A 26067-nucleotide genomic window follows, 5' to 3' on the forward strand; every position below is an offset into this window, starting at 1 on the left:
TCCTGTTAAATTTTTAAGTTACAATGAGTCAATTAAAAATATGAAAACAGTATCAAAGGTAGCCAGAAATGACCAAATTCTGAAAGGCTAAAGCCTGGGAAATACTGCCATTAGAGAAACAAGTTTATATCATCTTTTACTCAAAATGTAGATTCCCATTAAAAGTAATACAGAAAGAAAACAAGAAAACATAAACATATATAATTACTAACTAGGTCACTGTTGGATTCTCCCCAGGCATGAATGCTCTGATTTTTTTTTTTCTTGGGGGGGAGGGTGTTCTGACAATATATAGGTCAATGTCTAGGGTTCATGGACAACACAAATCAAAAATATGAATACGTAAAAAAGCTGTATAAAATATATAAAAAAGTTTTCAAGGTGGCAGTTCTCCTGTGTTTTTAAAAAATAACTGACAAAGTCAGTAAATTGAGATCTCAGGCCAAACAACAGTACGGCACACATCTATTTTAGAATCTCAATTGTATAAGGATAAACTCTATTATACCATCCACTCTATAGTTTAAGGAAAGAAATATATATATAATCGAAGAAGTTTAATGTTGAGCCTTTCTTTCCCCATTTATGGGCATGGACTCTGATGCACGACAATAGAAATACTTTTTCCTTACCTCACAAAGCTTATGAACCCAATCCAAATGGTAATTTATTTTTTTTTTCCAAATGGTAATTTAAAAATCAAACAACAACAAAAATGATTAGGGTATTATAGATAAAGGAACTCAAATAACTTTTAAAGATTCTGATATGGTGGAGTGCTTCTTTTCAATTAGGGACTGCAGACCTACTTAGAAGCCCCGTACAGAAACTCAATGCTTCCCCAAAGAAGAAACTATCTTTTTGTTTCAGTACAGTGAGAAGTTAATGTAAACTTGGACAATCAATAATAATCTCTGAACCCCTTTTTACATAATAAAGATCTGTCATGATCCCAAGTTCTACATGTTTAAAGTTCTCTCTCTCTCTTTCTTTCTAAGATTTTATTTTTTTATGAGAGAGAGAGAGAGGCAGAGACACAGGCAGAGGGAGAAGCAGGCTCTATGCAGGGAGCCCGACGTGGGACTCGATCACGCCCTGAGACACCACGCTCAACTGCTGAGCCAGCCACTCAGGCATCCCTTAAAGTTCTTCAAAACAGCCCATTCTTTCATTTGTTTCTACAACAAACAAAAACTGTGACATATTAGACACAAGGTTTTTACTACTATACCTCTCAGAAAAATAAGACAATTTCTATAGAATGTCCAAAATGCCAAGACTTTAGTATCCAGCACTAGAAAAGGGGTTTTCTACTAATCATTCCATACAAGCTACAGAACGCATTACCATTTCTACAACGTTTAGAAGGTACCATCTGTTTTTTAAAATGTTATTCCCCTCTTCCCTGGAGTCCAAGCAGGATTTGGGGTAGCAACAGAAGCAAGAAGCTTCCCTTCCAGCGGCTCCAGAGGCCCCTCCACTCCAGGATTCAGTCTGACCCCTGTTCCTCCAGGCCTTCCACTATCATCCACTTCTACGAACCCACAGGGCTTTTTTTAATGTCAAAGATTTAAAGTCACTGCATCTGTATCTTTGGGGTAAATCCCCAGCAGTGCAATTGCTGGGTTGTAGGGCAGATCTATTTTTAACTATCTGAGGAACCTCCACACAGTTTTCCAGAGTGGCTGCACCAGTTCACATTCCCACCAACAGTGCAAGAGCGTTCCCCTTTCTCCACATCCTCTCCAACATTTGTTGTTTTCTGTCTTGTTAATTTTCCCCATTCACCCCGATATTTATAGCGGCAATGTCCACAATAGCCAAACTGTGGAAGGAGCCTCTGTGTCCATCGAAAGATGAATGGATAAAGAAGCTGTGGTCTATGTATACAATGGAATATTCCTCAGCCATTAGAAACAATACCCACCATTTGCTTCACCCACCATTTGCTTCCACATGGATGGACCTGGAGGCTATTATGCTGAGTGAAATAAGTCAATTGGAGAACGACAAACATTATATGGTCTGATTCACTTGGGGAATATAAAAAATAGTGAAAGGGAATAAAGGGGAAAGGAGAAAAAAATGAGTGGGAAATATCAGAAAGGGAGACAGAACATGAGAGACTCCTAATTCTGGGAAACGAACTAGGGGTGGTAGAAAGGGAGGTGGGCGGGGGGTGGGGGTGACTGGGTGACGGGCACTGAGGGGAGTACTTGATGGGATGAGCACTGGGTGTTATTCTATATGTTGGCAAATTGAACACCAATTAAAAAAAAAATAACAAATAGATTTAAAGTCAGCAATGCAGTTTGCTAGGAACTTCAGTTCCTACCCTGAGGCTGTGAATATTCAAATATGGTTGTGTTCCCCCCTCCCTCACCCCCACCTCCTTGCCCTGCAGCTCCTTAAGCAGGAGTGCACTCTCCCTGCACCACTTCTGACAAAATCTTAGCCATTTGACAGATCCAAGCAGGCTGCATTTAACGATATGGGAAAAATCCAGGTGTCTAAAACTGTGCTTTCCAATACGGTAGCCACTAGTCCATACTTGGCTATTTACATTTGAGTTAATTAAAATTATATGAAAAATACAAGTCCTTGATTGCACTAGCCACAATTCAAATGCTCAACTGCTGTGTGTGGCTAGTAACAACTGTACTAGACAGGGCACATATAGGACATTTTCATTAGCACAGAAAATCTACTGGACAGCACTGGTCTAAATACATTTGTGTGTATGTTTGGTTTAACGAGAAGAATAAATACCTTAGCTAGAGACTAATTTTATGTTAGTGGTAGTTTTCTGGTGAAAAAAAGAAATAGAGCTGGTTACCATGGACCTAGCTGAGGTATAAAACAAATGGTATATCTAGAAAAGCAGATAAAATATTTGACTCATGAGTAATACTAATTCTTTGATTGTTAAAAATTATCATGGGATGCCAGGGTGGCTCAGGGATTGAGCGCCTGCCTTTGGGCTCAGGGTGTGATCTGGGTCTGGGGATCAAGTCTCACCCACATCGGGTTCCCTGCATGGAGCCTGCTTCTCCCTCTGCCTAGGTCTCTGCCTCTCTCGTGAATAAATAAATAAAGTCTTAAAAAAATTATCCTAACATAGAAAAACTAAGTTATTTACTATCTACTGAAAGTTCATAATGTGTAAAATCACATAAGAGAATAAAGTAGAAACAAACCTTTAATCTTTGTAAATTAACATTCCTAAGGAGACAGGACACACGGACAGACAGAGGTCATTCTTTTTGTGAACATGTTTTTGCAGACAGTGAAGAGGGGGTGCCAGGATTTCAGCCTCTGTCCAATGAGTAACACAGCCCAGGAGAAGGGAAAAAGTAGGGTTTATTGTAACTAATTTTTGCAAAATGTCTAATGTTATGAGCTCTTACTGTGGCTCAAAAGGATTTAAAAATTACCTTCCAAACAGCAAATACTTAAAATCACTGTGACTGGGAAAACGATCTCGTGATTTCAAGTGTAACTTCATGAAGTGGTAAATTTTATAGGGAAGCCTCAAAAAAATTCACTCAAGGAAACATTCCAGTGCCTACTAATGTGAAAATTCTGTGTGTATCCATTAGAGGGTACTTCACCTCAGGAGCCATTGAAGTAACTGCCAATCACTGGGGGGTCTGTTTTTTGTTTCAGCGTAAGTGAATGTGAGTATATATGTTACCCATATGTAACAGTATTACTACAAAGCTTACTTAGTCTAATGGGTAAGGTGTGAGAAGATGATTTTTAGATTGGGGGAAGGTAATCCAGGTAGAAGGAAACTGAGGTCAGTGTGGCTGACATGGGAGGAAAAGGCACAGTGTCACAAGGAGTTTTAAATTTCACTTTGAGACTAGAGGGTTGATGTGATTAGTCACTATTTTGACTTTACTGAAGTATGTGGAGATATTTATATATTTTTATGCAGCTTTTAAAACTGATTAGAAGAAGAGAGACTAGAGGTGAATAAATAAACCATTTGGAGCAGCAGGTTAGAATAGATTAATTCTAAGAGCATTTAAGTTGGACCAGAGTTTAGGCCTCAGAGACAGGAGTGAATGCTATTTGCATATTCTGTAACAGTTTTTAAGTATGTGGGAAAGAGAAGGGCTATTAAATACTTTCTTAAAATATTAAGCAATAATTAGAAATCTTGGTTTTAACAATATTGGAGTTACTATATATGAATAGTAACTATTTCTGATGTTTTACTTTCATTAATTTTTAAATTAAATGCTTGCTTGTAGGAATTCTAACAACATCTATATAGAGTATAAAACATAAAAAGGAAGATTTTGCTTTTCCCCACCTCCAATGCCCTCTAATCCACTCCCTAGAGGGAAGTACTGTCATTAAAATTTTGTATTCTTTTTTTAAGATCTTTTGATATTTGTATATAAAATATGTACTATTAGTGTATGTATAGGATCATAATATTCCTTTAGGCCACAATATACTCTTTTTCCTTAACATTATATAATGGACATCTTTAAGGTTTTCACATGGCATTATATAGTTCATGATTCTGAGGGACAGGTCTTAGGCAGATTGTCCTAGTGGGACTGTGGCAATAGCAGCTGAAAATCACTCAACTGTCTTATCCTTGTTAACGAAAATATCACACTGCAGTTACCATTGGTAATATAGCACTTACGTTTTCTTTTTTAAGGATCAATTAGATTTAAAAGAGTAATCTGAGGTTAGACACAGTCTCCTCAGTTTATTTCCCATATATGAATTTTCTTTAATATAATATGACTTACGACACTTGTAAAGCTGCATTTATTTCCTTGAGTAGCTCGTTAGTCTTATTAAAATCTGCCCGCATGATATTTTTCTCTCTGAGGTGGTCTGCTGTCATGACATCCAGCTCTTTTTCAAGTCTCTTGTTTAAATCTTGTTCATGCAACCTGTTTAATTTATTTTTAGTTAAGAAAATGTTATTCTGAGGTCAAGCTTTCAAAACTTTCTATTTTCTACCAGATTTGAAATGATTTTAGGCATAATATATAGAAAATTAATTGAAACAGCCTAAAGTAAGTTACTTACTTTGCTCTAATCTTCTGGCTTGCTGAAGTTGTCTCCTTTAATGCTTTTTAAATTATATTTTATAAAGATTTTAGTTAATTATATAATTTCCAAAGTTAATGAATGCATACATATTACTCAAAATACAAACACTTCATCTATGTTCTAAATTATAGCAGTCAGCAAATAAAGAAGCAGTTTTCAGTATCTACTAAAAGGCAGCCTAGCCAGAAAAATAGGCATGTACTGCTAACTACTATACAGCAGTCTTTCAGATAACACTGTATATTTCTTCCGTTGTAATTAATGACATACCTCATCTGTTGGTTAGATTCACTTCGTATTCTGAGAATTTCTTTCCCCTTAAATTCCAATTCTTTGGTTAGGGCACTTATATTTTCATGAAGGTGCTGTACCTCCTTATCCAAGTCTGAGATGTGATGTTCTCTGTGCCTTAATTCCTCTTGTAGATCTGTTATCCTACACATATGTTCCTTACTCTGCAAAACACAAATAATTTTTTTTTTAAGTAAGCTTTGTGCAGGGCTTGAACTCATGGCCTTGAGATCAAGAGCCACATGCCTATTGATGGAGCAAGCCAGATGCCCCTACAAATAATTCTTAAGGATTTTCTAATATTTGCTTTCTGCATTTATCTAAGGGAAAGGAAATTACATACTAGCATGTCAAATGTAATGACATTGCTTCAAAAGCAAACCACTGAAATAAAACCTAAAGGCCTCTTCTTATCCCATATATAAGAAGTGTTTATACGGATACAGTTTATATGGATAATATCATGGTGTCAAGAGGCCCAAAAGACCATAAAAGCACATTTCCCTCACATTTTACAGATGAGAAAACCAATACCCAAGAGAGATCTGTCTAAGGATGATTTATAATGAATAGCAGAGCTGAGATTAGGATGTAGGGCTCCTACAATAAAATGCTGGCACCACTGTCCTTTCATTTAAAAAGGCCCTGTGTCTAGCGAGGCCATCCCAACACACACACACACACACACACACACACACACTGTGGCTCAGAGAGCAGTCTGCTTAGTACTGATGTAACAGTTATCCTGTCTGAAATATAAGCTTTCTTCCAATTTCCTAGAAGTTAGTTTCCTACAATGTCTAGCTAGACATTGTCAATTTCAGTGTCAGCCTAGTTAAAAGAAAATATAACTTCCCTCCATGATTATAAAGTGGCTTTTTTAAAACTTCATAGCAACGAAGAGAAAATTTGAGCTGATCATTTAACATAGCTAAAGACTAACAAAGTGAAAATTTTAAGCCTAACGAATGATGGCCTTCATTGCACTATGCCTAAAAATCCATCCATCCAGACATTTAAAATCATAAACTCTCTGATTCAAGTAAGTACACTTGGCCAAATAGTAAAGTCTAAAAAGCATATGTAGTACCTGTGCTAGAGTGATACAGAAATATCAGTTATTCTTTTTCTTGAGGACCTGCTGCTCCCATAGTTATGCTATCCAGTACGACTATTTAAATTCAAGTTTAATTTTTTTAAAATTAAACAAAACCAGACACATAGTCACTAGACATATTTGGCCCATGTGGCCAGTGACGACCATAGTGGATAGCACAGATATAAAACAGGTCCACCATTTCAGTAAGTTCTATAGACAGTACTGTTTCATAGTATTCTGTTTTCACTTTGTATTATTTATATTTCATTGTTCTCAAGATGCAAGTAGAATTCAAAATATTTAATTAAAAAGTCATAAAATAAAATGTAATTTTATGACCAATATACCAAAATCAAATTGCCCATTTCCCTTTAAAAATAAGACTCTTCAGCATAGATGGTAAATTAATAACTAGTGAAAATACTAGTTATTACAAAGTAATTTTCAAAAATTTTTGAACAATCTATCCACATTTAAGGAATCATCACATAGCAAAATGTTCTTCTTTACCTGTCTTCTGCTGATGTCTACACTTCGCTCTAATTCCATTTTAGCAGCTGCCAATTCTTGATGATGACTATGCCGTAACAAATCAATTGCAGCTGCATGTTGATGGTTTAGTTCTGAGCGTAAGGAGGCTGGGGGAAAAAAAGCTTTCGTGTATTTTAGACATATTGATACTTTACATAAAAATTATAAAAATCACAGATATATTATTTTTTAAAATTAGGACACTTATGTATGCCCATTAAAATATCCCAGACTGTCACAGAAATACCAGGGATTTAGAGGCCATCTACCTTTGGTAAGGACAAGAAAATTTTCAACTGCTCAAATGGATCCATTTAAGCTTTTAGTCTGACAGTAAGGTGCTAATGGAAATTAATTGTTTTTAACTTTTCTCATTTGCTATTGGAATAACATTTTAGAACTGAACAGTACCATAACATACATTCACTTAGGAAGCAACTTCCCACTCAGGCAAAAATTCTTCCACAATAGTGCTGAAAGATGTTAAACACTAACTGGTGAATGTTTTGATTTGTAAGGCATCATTTTTATTTGAATTTGAGATTTCATATGATCCACATTTATTGAAGGCCGGGTACTATACCAAGGGGGAACAAAATATCACCCTGTTCTAATAACTGCACAGGCTAGAGGGAATTACATGGGATAGTAGAGATCGCTGAAGTTACAGCAATAACCAAGGTGAAAAATTATATGACCGTGAACTGAGTATGACAAAAGGACTAAAGAAGAGGGAACAGACATAGGGAATATTTAAGTGAAGGAACTAACAGGATGTGAAAGCAAAAGAAAAAAGTTAAATGCATCTGCTAGCTTCCTGGCTTGGGCAACTGGGTAAACAGTAATACTATAAAACAGTAATACAATAAAAACTATTAAGAGAATTTTGGGGAAAAAAAACAAACAGAAGGAAAATGAGATGGTAGGAATAAAAAGTTACTGAACACCAAAAAAACCCTCCAAAAACTCTTTATATACACATACAGTTTTTCTTCAAATCTCAACGGATCTCCTTATAAAAAGGTCAGTGATTTGAATACTTCAAAGATTAAAATCCCATAAAAAATGCCTGAAAAATACCTAAACAAAAGTCAGACCTAAACATGAGTTTTCTCCTAAAAACAAAATCCTGATGTGCAAAAAACCCAAATGCCTATCAAGTATAAGGACATGTGGTCCCATGTCTATGTACTCCTTTTAGTCACTTGAGAGTGGAAAGTCTCAGGTCCTGACTCTGTTTAGTTCCTTAATGGTAGGTGGAAGCACCAGTGACTGTTGCTTACATAGCCAGAATATGGAGAAAGGTAAGGGGACCTCACCCCACTGTTGCTATTCCATTCATACTTGGATATTCATTTTCAAAGTTAAAATTTGTGTTTCAAAAATTAAAAATAAAACTGTTGATTTCATGTTGAATTTTAAAGTAGAACATATAAATAAATATGACAAGATTATAATCCTTTCAAAATACCAAGCATAGGCCAGCCCAGGTAGCCCAGCGGTTTGGCACCGGGGTACGATCCTGGAGACCCGGGATCAAGTCCCACATCGGGCTTCCTGCATGGAGCCTGCTTCTCTCTCTGCCTGTGTCTATGCCTCTCTCTCTGTCATGAATAAATAAATAAAAGCTTAAAAAAAAAAATACCAAGCATAGCCTTTCCTTCATCTTCTAATTCAAACCGAAGAGTCTGAAGTTCCTGTTCCATTTCTATCCGGAAGCCCTCCATTGACTCTCTGTGTGCATCTTTTAATGACTGAAGCTCTGCAGAATGTTTTTGTTGTAAATGATTTTCAAGAGCCTAAAATAGAGGAAACATACTCAAATTATTATTCTAGAATACAGGAAGGAAAATACAAACAAAATAAAAATTACTAAAACTCGTTTAAGAAGAACAAGGCATTTGTAATTCATTTTCAAGAAAATTAGATATAAGATAATGAACTTTAGAAAATAAATTAGTAGGGTCACTTCAGTAAAACAATCCTTATGAAACCAGTTTGATTCAATCTAGTGTGTTTGAAGTGGGATATGGGTGGGCCTTTTTCCTAAGGTGGTTTGCAAATAAAGTCATTGTCTGAAGTTGCAGACGGGGGTAAGCCACCAAAATTAATGCATAATTCCTCTGTGTGCACAAACTTAAGAGAGGAAAGAAAGGAGGGGGCATTAACAAGAAAAGATCTCCTTCTGATCAGAAAGAGATCTTTACGACTCCACCCTTATTAAATATTTTGTAGCAACTTTCTATAGGCATTTGCACACAGAAGCAAAGCTGTGAGAGTAGGTTAAAAAAAAAAAAAAGTAGAACATCTCATGTTAGTTCTAGAAGTCTAACCAGAGAAAATGGTCATGTGGCTAAGATTAAGAGAAGATATGTGGCCATAGGAAAAAAGATAGAGCTCAGGGTACTTCAAATTTAGAGACTGAACTGTGCCAGGAAGGGGTTTTCTTACCATAACCTGCAACATGAAAGGTTTCTGGGAAAGAAACCATGTTGAAATTAGGGTTATATTTCTTTAACCATTACTCTAAAATACCGTTTTTATAAATTAATATTTGGCTACTTACACTGTTTCTTAAGTGTTTTATTTCTGAAAAGTAAGGCATAGGTTTCTTTAAATATAGTAAAAGACTTTTAGTTTAGACGTTAGTTACATAGGTAGCTTGACTACCTAATGAGAACAATAAAATTGTAGGTTCTGATTTCTTTTGAAAAGAGACTAAATGCGTAAAATTAAAGTACTGATACGAGAGCTTACATGTTCTAATTCACAAATGATATCAATGAATAGGTTATATACCAATCAAGCCTAGTTGTGTGTATGTGCTGTATTAAAGTACAGTTGACATACAGTATTAGGTTCAGATATATAACAAAACGATTCAACATTTATAAACTCCACGAGGGATCCCTGGGTGGCGCAGCGGTTTTGCGCCTGTCTTTGGCCCAGGGCGCGATCCTGGAGACCCGGGATCGAATCCCACATCGGGCTCCCGGTGCATGGAGCCTGCTTCTCCCTCTGCCTATGTCTCTGCCTCTCTCTCTCTCTCATTCTGTGTGACTATCATAAATAAATAAAAATTTAAAAAAAATTATAAACTCCACGAAATCATTACCATGACTGTCTAGTTTCATCTGTCACCATACAAAGTTATTACAATAGTACTGACTACATTCCCTGTGCTGTACATCCCCATGTCTGGTTTTATAACTGAAAATTTGTACCTCTTAATCCCTGTCACCTATTTTGCCCATCCCCCCACCACCTCCCCTCTGGCAACCACCAGTTTGTTCTCTGTATTTATTAAGTCTATTTAGGCTTTGTTTGTTCATTTGTTTTGCTTTTAAAAATTTCTGCATATAAGTGAAATACGGTATTTGCCTTTCTCTAACTTACTTCACTTTGTATAATTCCCCCTAAGTGATCCATGTTGTTACAAATGGCAAAATTGCGATTCTTTTTCATGACTGAGTAATATTCCATTGTAGGTGTAGATACTACATCTTCATTATCTAATTTATCTATTGATGGATACTTAGCCTGCTACCATATCTTGTCTATTTTAAATAATACTGCTGTAAACATGGGGGTGAATGTATCCCTCTGAATTAGTTTTTGTATTCTTTGGGTAAATACCTAATAGTGCAATTGTCAGATTATAGGGTAGTTCTATTTTTAACTTTCTGAGGAAACTCCATACTGGGTTTCCATAGTGGCTGCACCAGGTTGCATTTCTACCACCAGAGCAAGAGAGTTCCTTTTTCTCCACATCCTTGCTAACACCAGTTGTTTCCTGTGTCACTGATTTTAGCCCTTCTGGCAGGCGTGAAGTGATACCTCATTCTAATTTTGGTTGGCATTTCTCTGATAAGTGACATTGAGCATCTTTCCATGGATCTATTGGCCATCTGGATGTCTTTTTGGAGAAATGTCTGTTCATGTCTTCTGCCCATTTTTAATTAGATTATTTGTTTCTTGGGTGTTGAGTTACATAAGTTCTTTATAAATTTTACATATTAATCCTTTATCAGATATGTCACTTGTAAATATCTTCTCCCATTCAGTGTTTCCTTCATTGTGCAGAAGCTACCTTTTTTTATTTTTTTATTTTTATTTTTTTTTAATGATAGTCACACAGTGAGAGAGAGAGAGGCAGAAACATAGGCAGAGGGAGAAGCAGGCTCCATGCACCGGGAGCCCGACGTGGGATTCGATCCCGGGTCTCCAGGATCGCGCCCTGGGCCAAAGGCAAGCGCCAAACCGCTGCACCACCCAGGGATCCCCAGAAGCTTCCTTTTTTGATGTAGTCTTAAGAGTTTATTTTTGCTTTTGTATCCTTTGCCTCAGGGAACCTATCTAGAAAAAAACTGCCACGGCTCTTTTGGGATTGTTATGGTTTCAGGTCTCACATTTAGCTCTTTAATTCATTTTTAATTTATTTTTATGTATGGTGTAATAAAGTGGTCCAGTTTTTCCCAACACCATTTGCTGAAAAGACATTTTCCCATTGGATATTCTTGCCTGCTTTGTCAAAGCTTAAATGACCATTTTTGGGTTTATTTCTGGAATTCTATTCTGTTCCATATATCTGTGTGTCTATTTTTATGCCAGTTCCAAAATGTTTTGATTACCACAGTTTTGTAATATAATTTGATATCTGGAATTGTGATGCCTCCACATTTGCTTTGCTTTTTTCAAGACTGTATGGCTATCTGGGATCTTTTGTGATTCCATACAAATTTTAGGAATGTTTATTCTAGTTCTGTGAAAAATGCTGTTGGTATTTTGATAGGGATTGCATTAGATGTGCAGATTGCTTTGGGCAGTATAGATATTTTAACATTTGTTCTTACAATCCAGGAGCATTTGGAATGTCTTTCCATTTCTCTGTGTCATCTTCGGTTTCTTTCATCAGTGTTTTAAAGTTTTCAGAGAATAGGTCTCTCATGTCTTCAGTTAGGTTTATTCCTATCTTATTACTTTTGGTAAATTATAAATAGTATTGTTTTCTTACTTTCATTTTCTGCTATTTCATTATTAGTGTATAGAAATGCAACGGATTTCTCCACATTAATTTTGTATCCTATGATTTTACTAAATTCATTTATCAATTCTAGCAGTTTTTTGGTGGTCATTCATGTTTTCACTATACAGTATCTCATATATACACCATATCATATCATCTGCAAATAGTAAGTTTTACTTCTTCCTTCCCAATTTGGATCCCTATTATTTCTTGTTGTTGTCTGACTCCTGTGGCTAGGACTTCCAGTACTATACTATAAAAGTGGTGAGAGCAGATATCCTTGTCTTGTTCCTGGCCTTAGAGTAAAAGCTTTGTTTTTCCCCATTTTGGGTGTTAGCTGTGGGTTTTTCATATGTAGCCTTTATTATGTTGAGGTAGGTTTCCTCTAAACCAACTTTGTTGAAGGTTTTTATTGTGAATCAGTTTTATATTTTGTCAAATGCTTTTCCTACATCTCTTGATATGATCATATGGTTATCTTTTCTCTTATTGATGTGATGGGTTTTCTGTATAAGGTATCATGTCATCTGCAAATAGTGATAGCTTTACTTCTTCCTTATCAATTTGGATGCCATTTCTTTATTTTTCTTGTCTGATTGCTGTGGCTATGTTGAATAAAAGTGGCAAGAATGGGCTTCCTTGTCTTGGTCTTAGAGGAAAAGCTTTTAGCTTTTCATTGTTAAGTATGTTAGCTGTGGGTTTGTCATGTGTGGGCTTTAATACATTGAAGCAGATTCTTTTTATACCCACTCTTTTGAGACTTTCTATCATGAATGTTGAATTTTGTCAAATGCTTTTCCTACATCTATTGAGATGATCATGTGATTTTTTTTTTTTTTTTTACCCTTCATTTATTAACGTAGTAACTACACTGACTTGCAGGTCTAGAACCATCCTTGTATCCCTGGAATAAATCCCATTTGATCATGGTGTACAGATTATTTTCAATGTATTGTTAAGTTTGGTTTGTTAATATTTTAACAGTTTTTGCATCTATAATAATCAGGGATAGTGGAAATAAGGCCTAATTTTTAACCAAAGAAACTTCCTTATCTTTCTAGACAAGATCAAAAGATCACAACTTACTGTATAGGCAGTTATTTTTAAAGGAATATGACTTTTTTGTTTTAATAATTTTTTATAGCATACCACTTCTTAAAATAGTTGTCTGTACCCAAATAAAGGATTAAAAGCAACCTATATCGGTAATAACTATGTATAGTGAAAATTATTGTTAGTAAAACTTTGTTTTTCTATTGAATCTTTACCTTAATTATAAGGTCCTTAGAAGAAGCTGAAAAATACAGTGTAAAGAAATAAACTGAACCAAAATTAATCACAGTAAGACTATGCCAAACTAGTGTTTTCACAGAGAAAAAAGTAAGGGATATGGGAAGATTCTGGCATACAATTTGATTAACCCAATAATGTATCTATTTGATTTAAATCTCTCCTGAATGACTTGTCTGTTTCACTACTTTTCACATAGCCTTTGGGGCTGTATATAGGAAAAGGTACTATTTTTAAAATGTTTCTAAATTTCATTTCATTGTAAATTTTATATATAAGGGGGGAAAAGTGGGGCACCTGGGTGGCTCAGTGGTTGAGCATCTGCCTTTGGCTCAGGTCGTGATCCCAGGGTCCTGGGATCAAGTCCTGTACCAGGCTTCCTATGGGTTGCCTGTTGTCTCTGACTCTGTGTCTTTCATGAGTAAATAAAATATTTAAAAAAATTAAGGGAAAAAATGTAAGGAAAAAAATGTGGGATAAAAAAATATAAATTCCTTGGATAAATATGTCTTTTGTAGATCCAGCCTGAAAGAGAAAAATTAAAAATCTGATGAGAGATTATTAATAAAAGTCCAGAATAGTACTAAGTGATTTTAGTGGTTACAGCTCAGGACTATGCTAAATTTATTTAATCACTGTTAATCATATGATAAACCAGATGGTGTATTAGTCTCATAATGAACTTGGAATTATGTTGGGAAACAAATAAAATGTCAGCATTATTCAGCGTAACTGGTGTGTATGTTTAATCACTCTGACCCTCAGAAGTCAAGTTCTAGAAAACACAATGAAATAAAGCAATACATAGCTTGGAGGCAAAAAATGAATTCTTAAGAATTTGAAGGTTAATAATTATTAGGCTGTTGGATTACCTTTGAACATGTATCACATTAAACTTACTCTTTGTTCCTTTTCCTTTTCTTCTTCCATAGTTTGAAATGCAAGGACGTGTGCTTCTTTTAAAGATTTATGTCTCTGTTGATGTTGCTCCTCTAATTCTTCAAGCTCTTGTGTAAGTCGTTGTCGTTCTTGTGTAAATTGGGCTTGCAGTTGCTGCAAAGAAGTCTGAGACTGGGAAAGCTGCATCTCCAGATTCTGTTTCAGCAAGGAAATCTATGCCACAGAATGGTACACAATGAAGAATAATTACAAGGCATATTTCACAAATTGCCATCTAAGGAAAAAAGCATTTCAAAGATATTAACTATAGTAAAATAATTGCCTTCACTAAGTATCCACCTAAAATGTTTTACAACATATCATAGATATTTAATAATTACATATCATCACTTTTAATTCTATTTTTAGTAATTATCCTAAAATAGACTCTTTTAAGGGTGTTAAGTTATGGGATCCCTGGGTGGCGCAGCGGTTTGGCGCCTGCCTTTGGCCCAGGGCGCGATCCTGGAGACCCGGGATCGAATCCCACGTCGGGCTTCCGGTGCATGGAGCCTGCTTCTCCCTCTGCCTGTGTCTCTGCCTCTCTCTCTCTCTCTGTGACTGTCATAAATAAATAAAAATTTAAAAAAATATTTTAAAAAAAAGGGTGTTATGAATTCGCTATAGAACACTGTAGCCCACATTTGGAAATACAGTGAACACCTATGTTACACTGCAATAAAAATTCAGAATATGAAATAAAAACACAACTAATGTTAATACACTTACTAGGTTATGGTGACTTCAAGGAGACAAATAAAATGTCAAACTGCTTATTTGTGAGGTGGTAAGGTTTAGTAGTTACGAATGTGGGCTCTGAGTTAAAATCCTAGCTCTGCCACTTTAGCTGTGTGAGTTGAAGAGTGTTACTACAAATGGTTCACTTACAACAGCCCTGGCATGTAGTAAGTGCTCAATAAATGTTAACTTAAGGTTATTTGAGAATTTAAAAATTACTCTTTAAGATTTATCCATTTATAATTTAGAATGCTTATATAAATAAGCACTTTGGAATCTTGACATAATTCAAAGGATTTGCAAACCTTCAAGCTTTTTTAAAAGCCACAAACATCCCACAGCTTATATCCTCACAATGACAGGTACTCTTCTTTAAATATGCAGAACTGATTTATTACTCCTTTTGCACACAGACATCACCATTAATATGTCTGCATTGCTTCTGGGTGTTTTAAAATACTTAAAATGAAGTCCCTTTTAAAGAATAAAAGCACAAAACACATGTGTAGGTATATATATGTTCACATATACATTTCATATAACCATTTAATCTCTGTTTTCTCATAAACAGGAAACTAACTTGGAACTAAACAACCATATTCTAATAGAAGTCTGAAGCTAAGAGGAACATAGAATCAGATAAAAGTTGTCAAATGTGTTCCATAATTAGATAATAAGATGCTATATGTCTTTATATACAAGTAAAAACTATCTCTGTGGCCAAGAAGGCTGAGGGAGAGAGGAAACTGTAGTTTTTTGCAAATGGAAAAGATTTTCTTTTGATTGATGGAAGGATATAGGATGCCTCAGATGTTTCACAAAGGAGAAGGGGCTTGGGAAAGAAAATGGGTGGAGAATCCCCAGAGATGCAGAAAATAAGAGAAAATAAGGGAAATGCTGCAACAACAGCTTAGGCCATACTTATAGAGTAGGAAGACTAAGACAAATTATACTGTGTGACTTCTCAACATTTTATGCAAAGAAAATCAAGATGAAATGAATATTGAAGATAACCTAAAAGAAAATCATAAAAGGGTAAAAGGCAACAGAAATGTGTTTGTGAACACTAATGTGTAATTGGTAGGGTCATTTTCTTCCCAGTTAGTTGTCCTTGAAATAGAAACGGTACCTGCCTACCCACTCTCTTCCCAAGTTCAACCGTTGATGGGGACCCAGTGTGGGGACCCACGTGACTGCCTTGTCTCTAGTGACAACTTGTTAGAACATATACAGGAACGTTAGGAAAAGACTATGCTACATATAGAATATGATTGGTATTATAATGATTGATATTGTTAAAACTATTAATTGGCCTCTGGCCAAGTAAGGACTAAAATCCATTCAGTGAACAAACTGCTCACTAAAGTGTCTACCTTGATAGGCACCTGCATCAACTCAAAGAAAAGGCCCACGTTTTTCCAATTTGTACACAGGTACCACATGCACTAATAGTAGCCCTGGGTCCAGTACTCCAGTTAAGTGTGCACTTAGTTTAGTAAGTAGCCAACCAGTTTATAGCAATGTAGCTCATTTTCTGCAATACCCACTTCAAAAACTGCATCAGAAAGAACTCTTTTACATGTTAATCTGACTACAACTGACTCACACTTTAACTATTTAAGGATGAAATTTACATGGAAATATAATATTGAAAATGAGGTACCATAGTAATATAATAGATATTTAAAATCTAAGCACACTTTCAAACCTTTCTAGCTTACATAAAATGCACTTAAGTTAAATATTTTACTTAATATTTTACACTTAATATACTTTACCTTGAAAGAATTCCAAAGTATTAGTTTTCTTTTTAGGATATAAGATTAATCTTTGTAACTATACTGGATAAAATATAAAGTATATGCAAAAAGACATTATCATGCAATGTAGTGTTCACATATACTTAGTTTAGATATTCTGTATTAGTAACTTTGAAAGCACACCAAATTAATATTAAAGCTATCTAAAATATCTGGATTCATGCTCAAGAACATAACATGAACTATATGCAGAAAGCCTTTATCATGCAATGCAACATCAAAACTTATTTTCATTTTATAAATAAATTAGTAGCACTGCATCATTCAACATGAAAATTACATGACACTTTAAAACAAATAATGAGCAAAGCAATGTAAAATGAACTAATGTTTTATAGCTATAATTTAAACAGCTGACTTTAGAATACTTTATGGATATGGAAATACATATTAATATAAGATTTCACTAATTCAAAATAAAAGAGAAGAAAGATAGACTGTCAAATAGTTTGGGCAATCTTGATCAGTACTTTTATTACAGAATTATAGAAAGGTATTTGAATAAATGAGTGAAAATGGTTATTCAAATTATATGTTCAAAGTATGTAGTATATTAGTTTCTATATATTTGTTTTAATTTAAAATTTTTTTAAAGATTTTATTTATTTATTAATGAGAGACACAGGGAGAGAGGCAGAGGCAGAGGGAGAAGCAGGTTCCATGCAGGGAGCCTGATGTGGGACTCAATCGTGAGACCGTGGGATCATGAACTGAGCCAAAGAAGATGCTCAACCACTGAGCCACCCAGGCGTCCTATAATTTTAAATTTTAATGCTTTTTATTTTGTTGGTTTCAAATAATAAATCAGATGAATCCTTATTTCAAAAACAAATTTATCTTCATTTAAAAAAAATCAAATGTGTTGGATATGAGTCATATAATATAGTCTAGGTACAAGATACTTTGTAAACAATTTTAAACTTAAAACACTGATGTCTTTTTGAAAATACAGTGTAAGAATTTCAGAAAGACAAAAATTAAAAACATATGGATACATTTTTCTGGAGAAAGGAAAGCTTCACCAATTTCCTACGGGGCAGTTTCACAAAGATTCTGTGCCATCACAGTGGTGCATGAAAAAACACCCTCAAAATAGAAAATGAGTCAAATTTGAGGTACTGGATACAATAGGATGTTACCATGGGACATGGAGTTATGTTAAGCCAAAGTACTTATCAATTTTGATAGGAAAGGTCAACACAAATTCTTAGAAAGTCTAAACCATATGATATTCAGTTCAATACTTTCAAATATATAAAGCAACATTAAAAACAGCTAACACAGGCTTAGAGGACAGTAAGGATAATTTATTACTATGTCAACAACTTATACAAATGTTCATATAAAATGTTTGAAGGTCCTTGAATATTTTAATCCTCCCCCCCCCTTTAACCACTAATTTGCTATTTTTGAAGAGTTGAGCTAAGAACGTCAATTTAAGCTTAGGGAAATTATGACCATTCTGAGAAATTTCTTGGTATTTTTCTAAGAAAAACCTCTAAACTGAATTTATTAAGAATCACCAACAATACCTACTTAACGTTAAGATATTTCTGTAATATATTTTCAATCACCCTCTCATTCTTCGTTGAAAAAAAATTAGAAAGCTTTTATAAAGGGCAAAGCTATCAATAACCACTTGTATTTTAGAACAAAGCAATATATAGCTGAAAATTTCTTGCATGGAAGGCTGGGAAAGAATGTGTGGAGGGAGTGGGTAGATGCTCACTCTGCACAACACCACTGACAGGGTTATATTTTGTTTGTTATTCTGATGACAGAATAGAAGAGCTGATCCTCATGACTATGATGTTACAAAAGGAAATTAATGAGGATTTTATCGTGTCACCACCCCTTTTAGTTTTTTCATAAGAGAGGAATCAAGGCATTCCCATTTTAGTTATTAATGATTTAACTTCAATTTAAAGTTTTTTTTTAATTTATAATTATTTAAGAAAAGGTGACTATGCTGTCACAAGTATTCTGAAGTACAATTAATTCTGATAATAATCTTACCTTATTTGGGTTCTTACTCCTATCCCAATTAGTACATAGGTCAAAAAGTCTGGTTTAATATAGTGATCATGCCCAAATTCTTACTATATGTGAATTTCTAAATGTAGCCTTATTTCACCAACATTGGAATATCTTTGTTGCTTATTCTTAAATATATTTTTAAATGGTGTTAAATGTATTCATGTTTTTAAGTAATCTCTCCACCTAATGTGAGGCTCAAACTCACAACCTCAAGAGTTGCATGCTCTACTTACTGAACCAGCCAGGCATCTCTTTATTCACGTATTTCTGATTATTTTTTATATAGAAAGCAAAGTTTAATATTGAAAATAGATAAAATGTTCTTTTCTTGCATAGTAAAAAGAATTTAGAGAGGTATGAGGAAATAGTTTTACTCCAGAAGTATCAAAATTTCACAGAACATCTCAAACTTTGATTCTCCTAAGACAGGAGTTGGCAAACTGCAGCCTGTTGTTGTAAAATAATTTTTATTGGAACATAACTACACAGATTCATTCACATATTGTCTATGGCACTTTCATTGTACAACAGCAAAGTCCAACAATTGCCAGAGAAACTGCATGGCTCACAAGGCCAAAAGTATTTATTACCATCTGGCCTTTTACAGAAAATGTCTGCAGACCTCGGCCCTAGGATATCAAGAAAAATATTCAAAGATGTTCAGTTCTGTTATTTTAAAGAACAACGTTGGGTATGGTAAAAAAAAAATCTCATTTTTTAATCTTCATATTACATATGAAAAATTTTTAAATGAGTGTTTACATTGGAATATTACTTTGAAGCTTAATTTCTGTATATTTTAGTAAGAACAATAGCTTTGCCAGTTCTTAGAAAAGGGATTTACTTCATTTTACTGGTCTTTTAATAATTACAACATCAAAATGTAAGATATGTTCTGAATCTCATGAACCTTCACAACTATTACTTGTTTATTACTACTTTCTCACAAAATAAACTAGTTTAACCAAAGAAAACATATTTATATTTATCCACTGTTACGACAAATAGTTAATAGTTTTCAAAAATATTTTTCAAAGTAAACATTTAAATAATGAATTTTATGTTTGAGGGGTAAAATCTTGCTTGACTTTATATAACAAAAATATGCCCATTAATACAATGTGGTAGATGTATGCACATACACAAATGAATGGCTGAAAGTTAGAAGCTTTTGTTACCCATATACAAAAACATAAGTTAGTGAATGCTGAAGTGTATTTTTTATATAAGTTAAAACTTTAAAGCAGTGATAATATTTATGCAAAATCAAAAGTGCAACATGCCCCTGTGTACAAACTGTAAGTGCCGCTCACTTACATTGTTGATAGATTTATGCAAAGCTTCACCCAGAGAGTGCCGCTAGGAAGAAAAGATCAAAAGAATAAAGGGAAACATTCAGAAATCAACTAAGTGAAAGAAAGAGGGATCTAAAAGGAAGAGTAAAACACAGGACATTAATTATAATATGCTCAAGAAAAAATAAATTGAAAACAGTTCTGAGAAAGGAATTAGACAAAAAAAATTTAAGACACAATCTAAATTTTCTGTAGTCCCTTAAAACAGTATCTGATGCCTGTGGGATGGCAGACTTACCTATGAAAAATATTGAAGGCCATTACATATAAAACAGAGTTCAGTTGAAAAGATAATGGTTATTGAAGGACCTAAAAGAAATATTACTGTTCTAAGTTCCTCTTAGAAATCTAAAATATAATGTTTCAAAGCATTATACTCACTACTGGTATGGTATGCTCATGACAGATTTCTCAAGAGAAATGAGCAGATGAGAACTGAAACACTAACTGCATAATTTGGGGGCCAAAAATAAATATGAGTTAATCATTAAAATATGAACATTTAATAATAATCTGATTTTATACTTGGGGGAAAGAAGAAAGAAATGCCTTTATATCTTTTCGATTCTTTTTTCTAGGATATATTTAGCAAATTATTTATGGTCTGGGTTTATTTTTCAGAAGTTCATTGCAATTTTGAGAGTGATATAAAACAATTGGAAAAACCTATATATACCCTCTCTTTCCCCAAATATGGGGGAAAATGAGAATTCATTTAAAACTGCCTCATTTTTTTCTGCTTTCCAAAAATATAAAAGGGTATTTAAATTTATATTAGAAATTTAAGTAGAAAAGTTCTTGTGAAATAGTTTTCACTTGGACATTTATCACATTTTTGGACAAAAAAGAATTCTTTTTTTCATAATATTATTCCTTGGTATGTCATAAATTAAAACTTGTTTTTCATCTGGTAAATCATTTTTTTTCTAATAATTTAATATAATTTAGAATATAGTATACTAGTGTTATGAAAGAAAGTTGAGAAAAAAGATTAATTTCTATTTGGTTCTTCCATAACTACTCAATTTAAAGTTTCTCATAAATATATAATACATAGAATTATATATATATAATACATAATATATAATTTGTATAGACATACTTTTTTAAATATATATTAGTTGTATTAATTTTACTTACTTTTTCTTTATGCTTTCTCATACTTAATATTCTTTATATACTAATAAGATACTTCTCCAGACTTCACAAAATTTATGAAAACCTGAGGAATTTTCAGTTGTGTTTTTTTGTATTATCTCTTTGTATTTCTCAGAACTGTTGTCCTAGTACTAGACGTTAATTTAAAATGTATGGCATTTACTTATGAAATAGATTTTATTTTCACTCTTTAAGTATTACCAGACATAAATATGTATGTTATTGAGGATTCCTGAGCTAACTGATAAAGTAGGCTAATATGATAGATTGTAAAGTGGCATGTCAGATATCCCTTAGGAATTCTAGATTTTAGATTTTATACAACAGAAGTATTCTAGAACACTTGGAATCTAAACTCAGAGGGGCACTGTGTCTGGCAACACACTGGTACAAGCCATGGAAATAGCTAAACCAAAGGCATGGTCCTTGAGCTGAGCCTTGGGGCGACTCATATCATAGACCTGGCTGTGGCAATGGGGACATGCACTAACGCTATTGGGTCACAATACCCTTATTGGTTAATACATAAATAAAGTAAGATTTATTTTTTCATTAAATTCTTTATTGGAGTACTATTAAATTCCAGGAATATCCTAAGTATAGAGTGAATAGAGAGTTGAATATGACAATAAAAAAAAATATACAAAAAAATTAAAGAAATAGTTGATGATAAAAACTATGATAAAAAACCGCTGTGATAGCAAATGACTGGAAGTGATACTGGGTTGACTGTTAGGAAAGATCTTTTGAAAGAAGTGACGCTTCAACTTGGAAAATCAATGAAAAAGCCCGCCACTAAATGGGGGAAAGGGTGTCCAGGCACATGAATTAGCTAGCACAAAGAACTTGAGGTGGAAGTGAGCTGGGAGCAACTAGGTGTGCATGTGTGTATATGTGGTGGGGGGAAAGTAAGTTTGTGATGATGACATGAGATGCGTGATTTCTGCAGGGGCCAGATGGCTTAAGGCCTAGGACAATAAAAACAAAGAGTCTTAATTCAATGAAATACCTTGAAAGAATCTTTGGGAGGGGAATGGCAAGATCAGTTACATCATAAAAGGTTACTTTGAGTGCTATGAAGAAAAGTGAAATTGGGGAGACTGGATAGGAGGCTATTACAGTGGTGGCTTGGCCTAGTGTTTACTAAGGGAGATGGAAACACTTGGAGCTGGGGTGTTTTGGAGGTGGAATAAATAGGATTGACAGGTTACAGGAGATAAGGGAAAAAAGAAATCAAAGATGACCTTTAGTTTTTGTTTTGAGCAACAAGCAGTGCCAAGAAGTGAAGATGGTGGGTTAGGGGACGGTGATAGGCAATCAATATTTCTGAATCAAACATGTGAAATTTGAGATGCCTATTAGCTAACCAAGTGATTTTGAGTTCAGGTGAAGATGTCAAGGCTAGAGATTTAACTTTGGAAGTCACTGACATAGAGATGGTGTTTATGCCACAACACTAGATGAGATCCCTCAAGTTAAGTGTCTGTGTGAAAGAATACTGAATGAACTAAAAATCCGTATGCAAAAATATTATTTGGTTAAACTTTCTATATAAGCAAGATCCATGTTAATAAAAACTGATGCCCTCTATAATAATCAATTTGTTTTAAAACATCTTAAGCTTCTTATTAATTTTTGAGATAAGTGAAAAGGGCTTCAGGACATCCTCTTCAATTGATAGCACCTCAACATAGAAGACTTACTGAATGTGTTTCAGGATTTCTTTTCTTGAAGGATGAATATAATCAGACATTGACATAAGTGAGAAAGAAAACTGAAAATAATTTAAAAAGTTGCTGCATGCAATTAGAAATCGAGAACTTTGTAAGAAAATATGCTCTTAGGAGTCATCCCATTGTTCTAAATATCAGTTTATTCATTTAGAAAATAGCACAAGGTTTTACACGTTTGCAATTTGCAAACATATTAATATATAAACATTGAAATCCACTGAACTACCAGCTTTTGGAGGACAAAGACCAGGTCTTATTCATAGTTGTATCCAAAGTGCCTAACAGTATGTGGCAAAAAGTAAATAGGTCAATAAATGCTTATTTAAGACTAAATGAATGATATGAACTCTTATTTAGTTTTTGCTACTCCCTACCTTTTCCTCTCCCCCATAAAAAGTAAAGAGAAATTTCAGTTAAAAAGAATAAAGTTATTTAGAAAAAACTACATCTACTAGTATCATGCAAAAATCCTGTTGACAAGGTCAACAGATTCTAAGATTTAAAAATATATCCTCTAAGAGAAATGACCTAATGAGTATACTAAATATTTGTCCAGAAAATATTAATCAGAACAAAGAAAAACTGCCAAGAGGGAAAAATATTCATTGAATGGCACCTAACTTGTCCCACTGTAGTCTATTCTCCATACTGCAGCCAGAGTTTGGAAGTTAAGAGTATGAATATTTCACACTCCTGATTAAAATCTCTCAACAGTTCCTCATTGTTCTTTAGACAAAGTCTCAATAAAACCCTGAGTGATCCAATGCTGCCTCCTCCCCAGCCTTCTGATTCTCTTTTCTCCAGAGCAAAGGTATTTGGGGGCTGCCTGAGGGCCTTTGCACATATATCCCCATTCTGCTCAGAATACTGTTTTCCTTCTCCTCTTGGCCTGACTCCTGCTTCTCTCTCAGATCCTAAGTAAAGGATCTCATAGTTCAAGAAACCTTCCCCAAGTTCCCAGACTATGTTAGGTCCCCAGGGTACACATGCTGTGTACCTCAGTAGTAAGGAGTTAATGTGTTAAACTGTTATTTCTATTTGCCTTCCTTTCTAGATGATAAGCACAAGGAAAGCAGAGATCATTATGATTCCATTATGAGTCTAGCACACTACATGGTGTATCAAAAGCACTAAATTTTTGACAAATGACAAAAGACAGAATAAAATTCTCTTTACTAACACAAGGAATGTCATCAAATTTTTAACTTCCTTGAAATAACATGTACACTAATCTTACACTGAAATTCAAGTAAAATATGTTAAAGCCTAATAAAATGTTCTAAAATTCAATATTTAGCATACAATATGGTAATTTCTTAAAGCAAATTATGTACTTTCCCTAATATTAATTTCAAGTTTTACTATATCTACAGAAAAGTGACTAAGAGAAACCTAAGTTTTAGAAAGTAAAAATCACAGCTTTAATAATTCTCCTGAAGCAAAAGCAGAAGAAAAATTCATGAATAATTGTTCAACATTTAAACTAAAGTGTAATAACAGGCATATAATAAATGAAATTAAGATGAAGACAAGCTATCACTTTAAATAATTCTTACACTTTTCTCAGAGATTATCTAAAATAACTTTATAATCATATACCCAATGAACTTAAGATCCAAAATGCTTTTTTAGTATTTGTCATATGAAATAGGAATATATTAAGTTGATTTGTTACTACAATGCTGTCTAAATGTTTTTAAGTAGTTTTTCAGGTGTGTTCTGGTCCTACTACCTCTGAAGGCACAAACTGCATTTCGTCACAGGTCTTACTATAGTATTTTGCAGAATAGATACATGCTTAGTACACATTAAGAACGCCCCAGTATTTTAGCATCTCTTTTTAAAGCCAGCTGTAGATATCATTGTTCCATCTCTTCACTCTTTTCTCCTAAAGCTACCAATTTAACAACTGGATAAACTTATTCTAAAGAAGGAGGTTTGGGTAGGGAAAAGAAAATTAAACACTTTTAGATTTGCAAATTAATTGAAAAAACAATTTAGAATCAATCTTGGAAGAAAAAATCTCAAGAGGAAGAACACTAACAACACTAAGTCTGATAAAAGAGGACATACTACAGTTAAAGTACAATAAGATCATTAATTTTTTTGACTGAAGAGAGTTTAAAAACAAGCTTCATATTTCCTAAGGAAAATACTGCATATTAACTTTGAATCCAGGAACTGAAGTATAAGGAATAATGGATGTTGACTAATTTTTGGTAGACTTTAATTCCATTCCACATTTTCTAGCGTCGTAACCTGCTATTCCCACTCTTTGTTCTAGCTGGCTTCTCTTTCTCCATATTTTTTTTCCCTTCACTCTTTCCACTGCTCTTCCCTTTGACTTCCTTTTTCCTTATTCCAGTCATCTCTTTTTCAAGGGCTCAGGCTGGATCTATGATGTTTGTTCTACATGGTTTCCTGCTCTCCTAATTTCTACAGAGACGATTAAGAAAACTCAAGGTCAGCTTCACTGATCTATCACTGCTCAGGGCTCGGTCAAAGTCTTTGTGTTAGCTGGGAAGAGATGATTCCAGCTCCCTTTCTAATCTCTACCTCAGAACCCATTTGTATCTATTCTTCCATTAAAAGGTATTATTGTTATTCTTTTAAAATCAACATTAAAACTGATGAAAATACCATCTTTTTCCAGTAGGCAGAAATGCAATTTCTAAAGAGAATTCCTTACTTCCTAGCATGAAACTTTAGAGTTAAGAAATGCAACTAGCAGAATCAGCACTGAGCCAAACTTACTCAAAATTTTTGTGATCTAAATAGTGTAGACCAGGAGATCCCTGGAGGGCTCAGCAGTTTAGCACTTGCCTTTGGCCCAGGGCATGATCCTGGAGACCGGGAATCAAGTCCCACATCAGGCTCCCTGCATGGAGCCTGTTTCTCCCTCTGCCTGGGTCTCTGCCTCTCTCTGTGTCTCTCATGAATGAATAAATAAATAAAATCTTAAAAA

At 34.3% G+C, this 26067-nt stretch overlaps 1 protein-coding gene across 3 annotated transcripts in view; it reads right to left on the reverse strand.

The window, feature by feature from the left end:
* FAM184A (family with sequence similarity 184 member A) overlaps positions 1-26067 on the reverse strand; it is a 106499-nt gene that overhangs the window by 8980 nt on the left and 71452 nt on the right. For 2 of the 3 annotated variants that reach the window (XM_055311647.1, XM_055311649.1), the window contains 6 exons: positions 20174-20215; positions 14223-14435; positions 8652-8805; positions 6986-7113; positions 5356-5540; positions 4776-4922 (listed from right to left, as the gene is read on the reverse strand). In XM_055311647.1, the coding sequence (XP_055167622.1) occupies positions 4776-4922; positions 5356-5540; positions 6986-7113; positions 8652-8805; positions 14223-14435; positions 20174-20215 (869 nt within the window). The remainder of the gene's footprint in view (positions 1-4775; positions 4923-5355; positions 5541-6985; positions 7114-8651; positions 8806-14222; positions 14436-20173; positions 20216-26067) is intronic. The other variant, XM_055311648.1, reaches the window with a different exon arrangement.

The sequence above is a fragment of the Nyctereutes procyonoides genome, unplaced genomic scaffold (assembly GCF_905146905.1).
Source record: "Nyctereutes procyonoides isolate TBG_1078 unplaced genomic scaffold, NYPRO_anot_genome, whole genome shotgun sequence".
NCBI classification, from domain to species: Eukaryota; Metazoa; Chordata; class Mammalia; order Carnivora; family Canidae; genus Nyctereutes; species Nyctereutes procyonoides.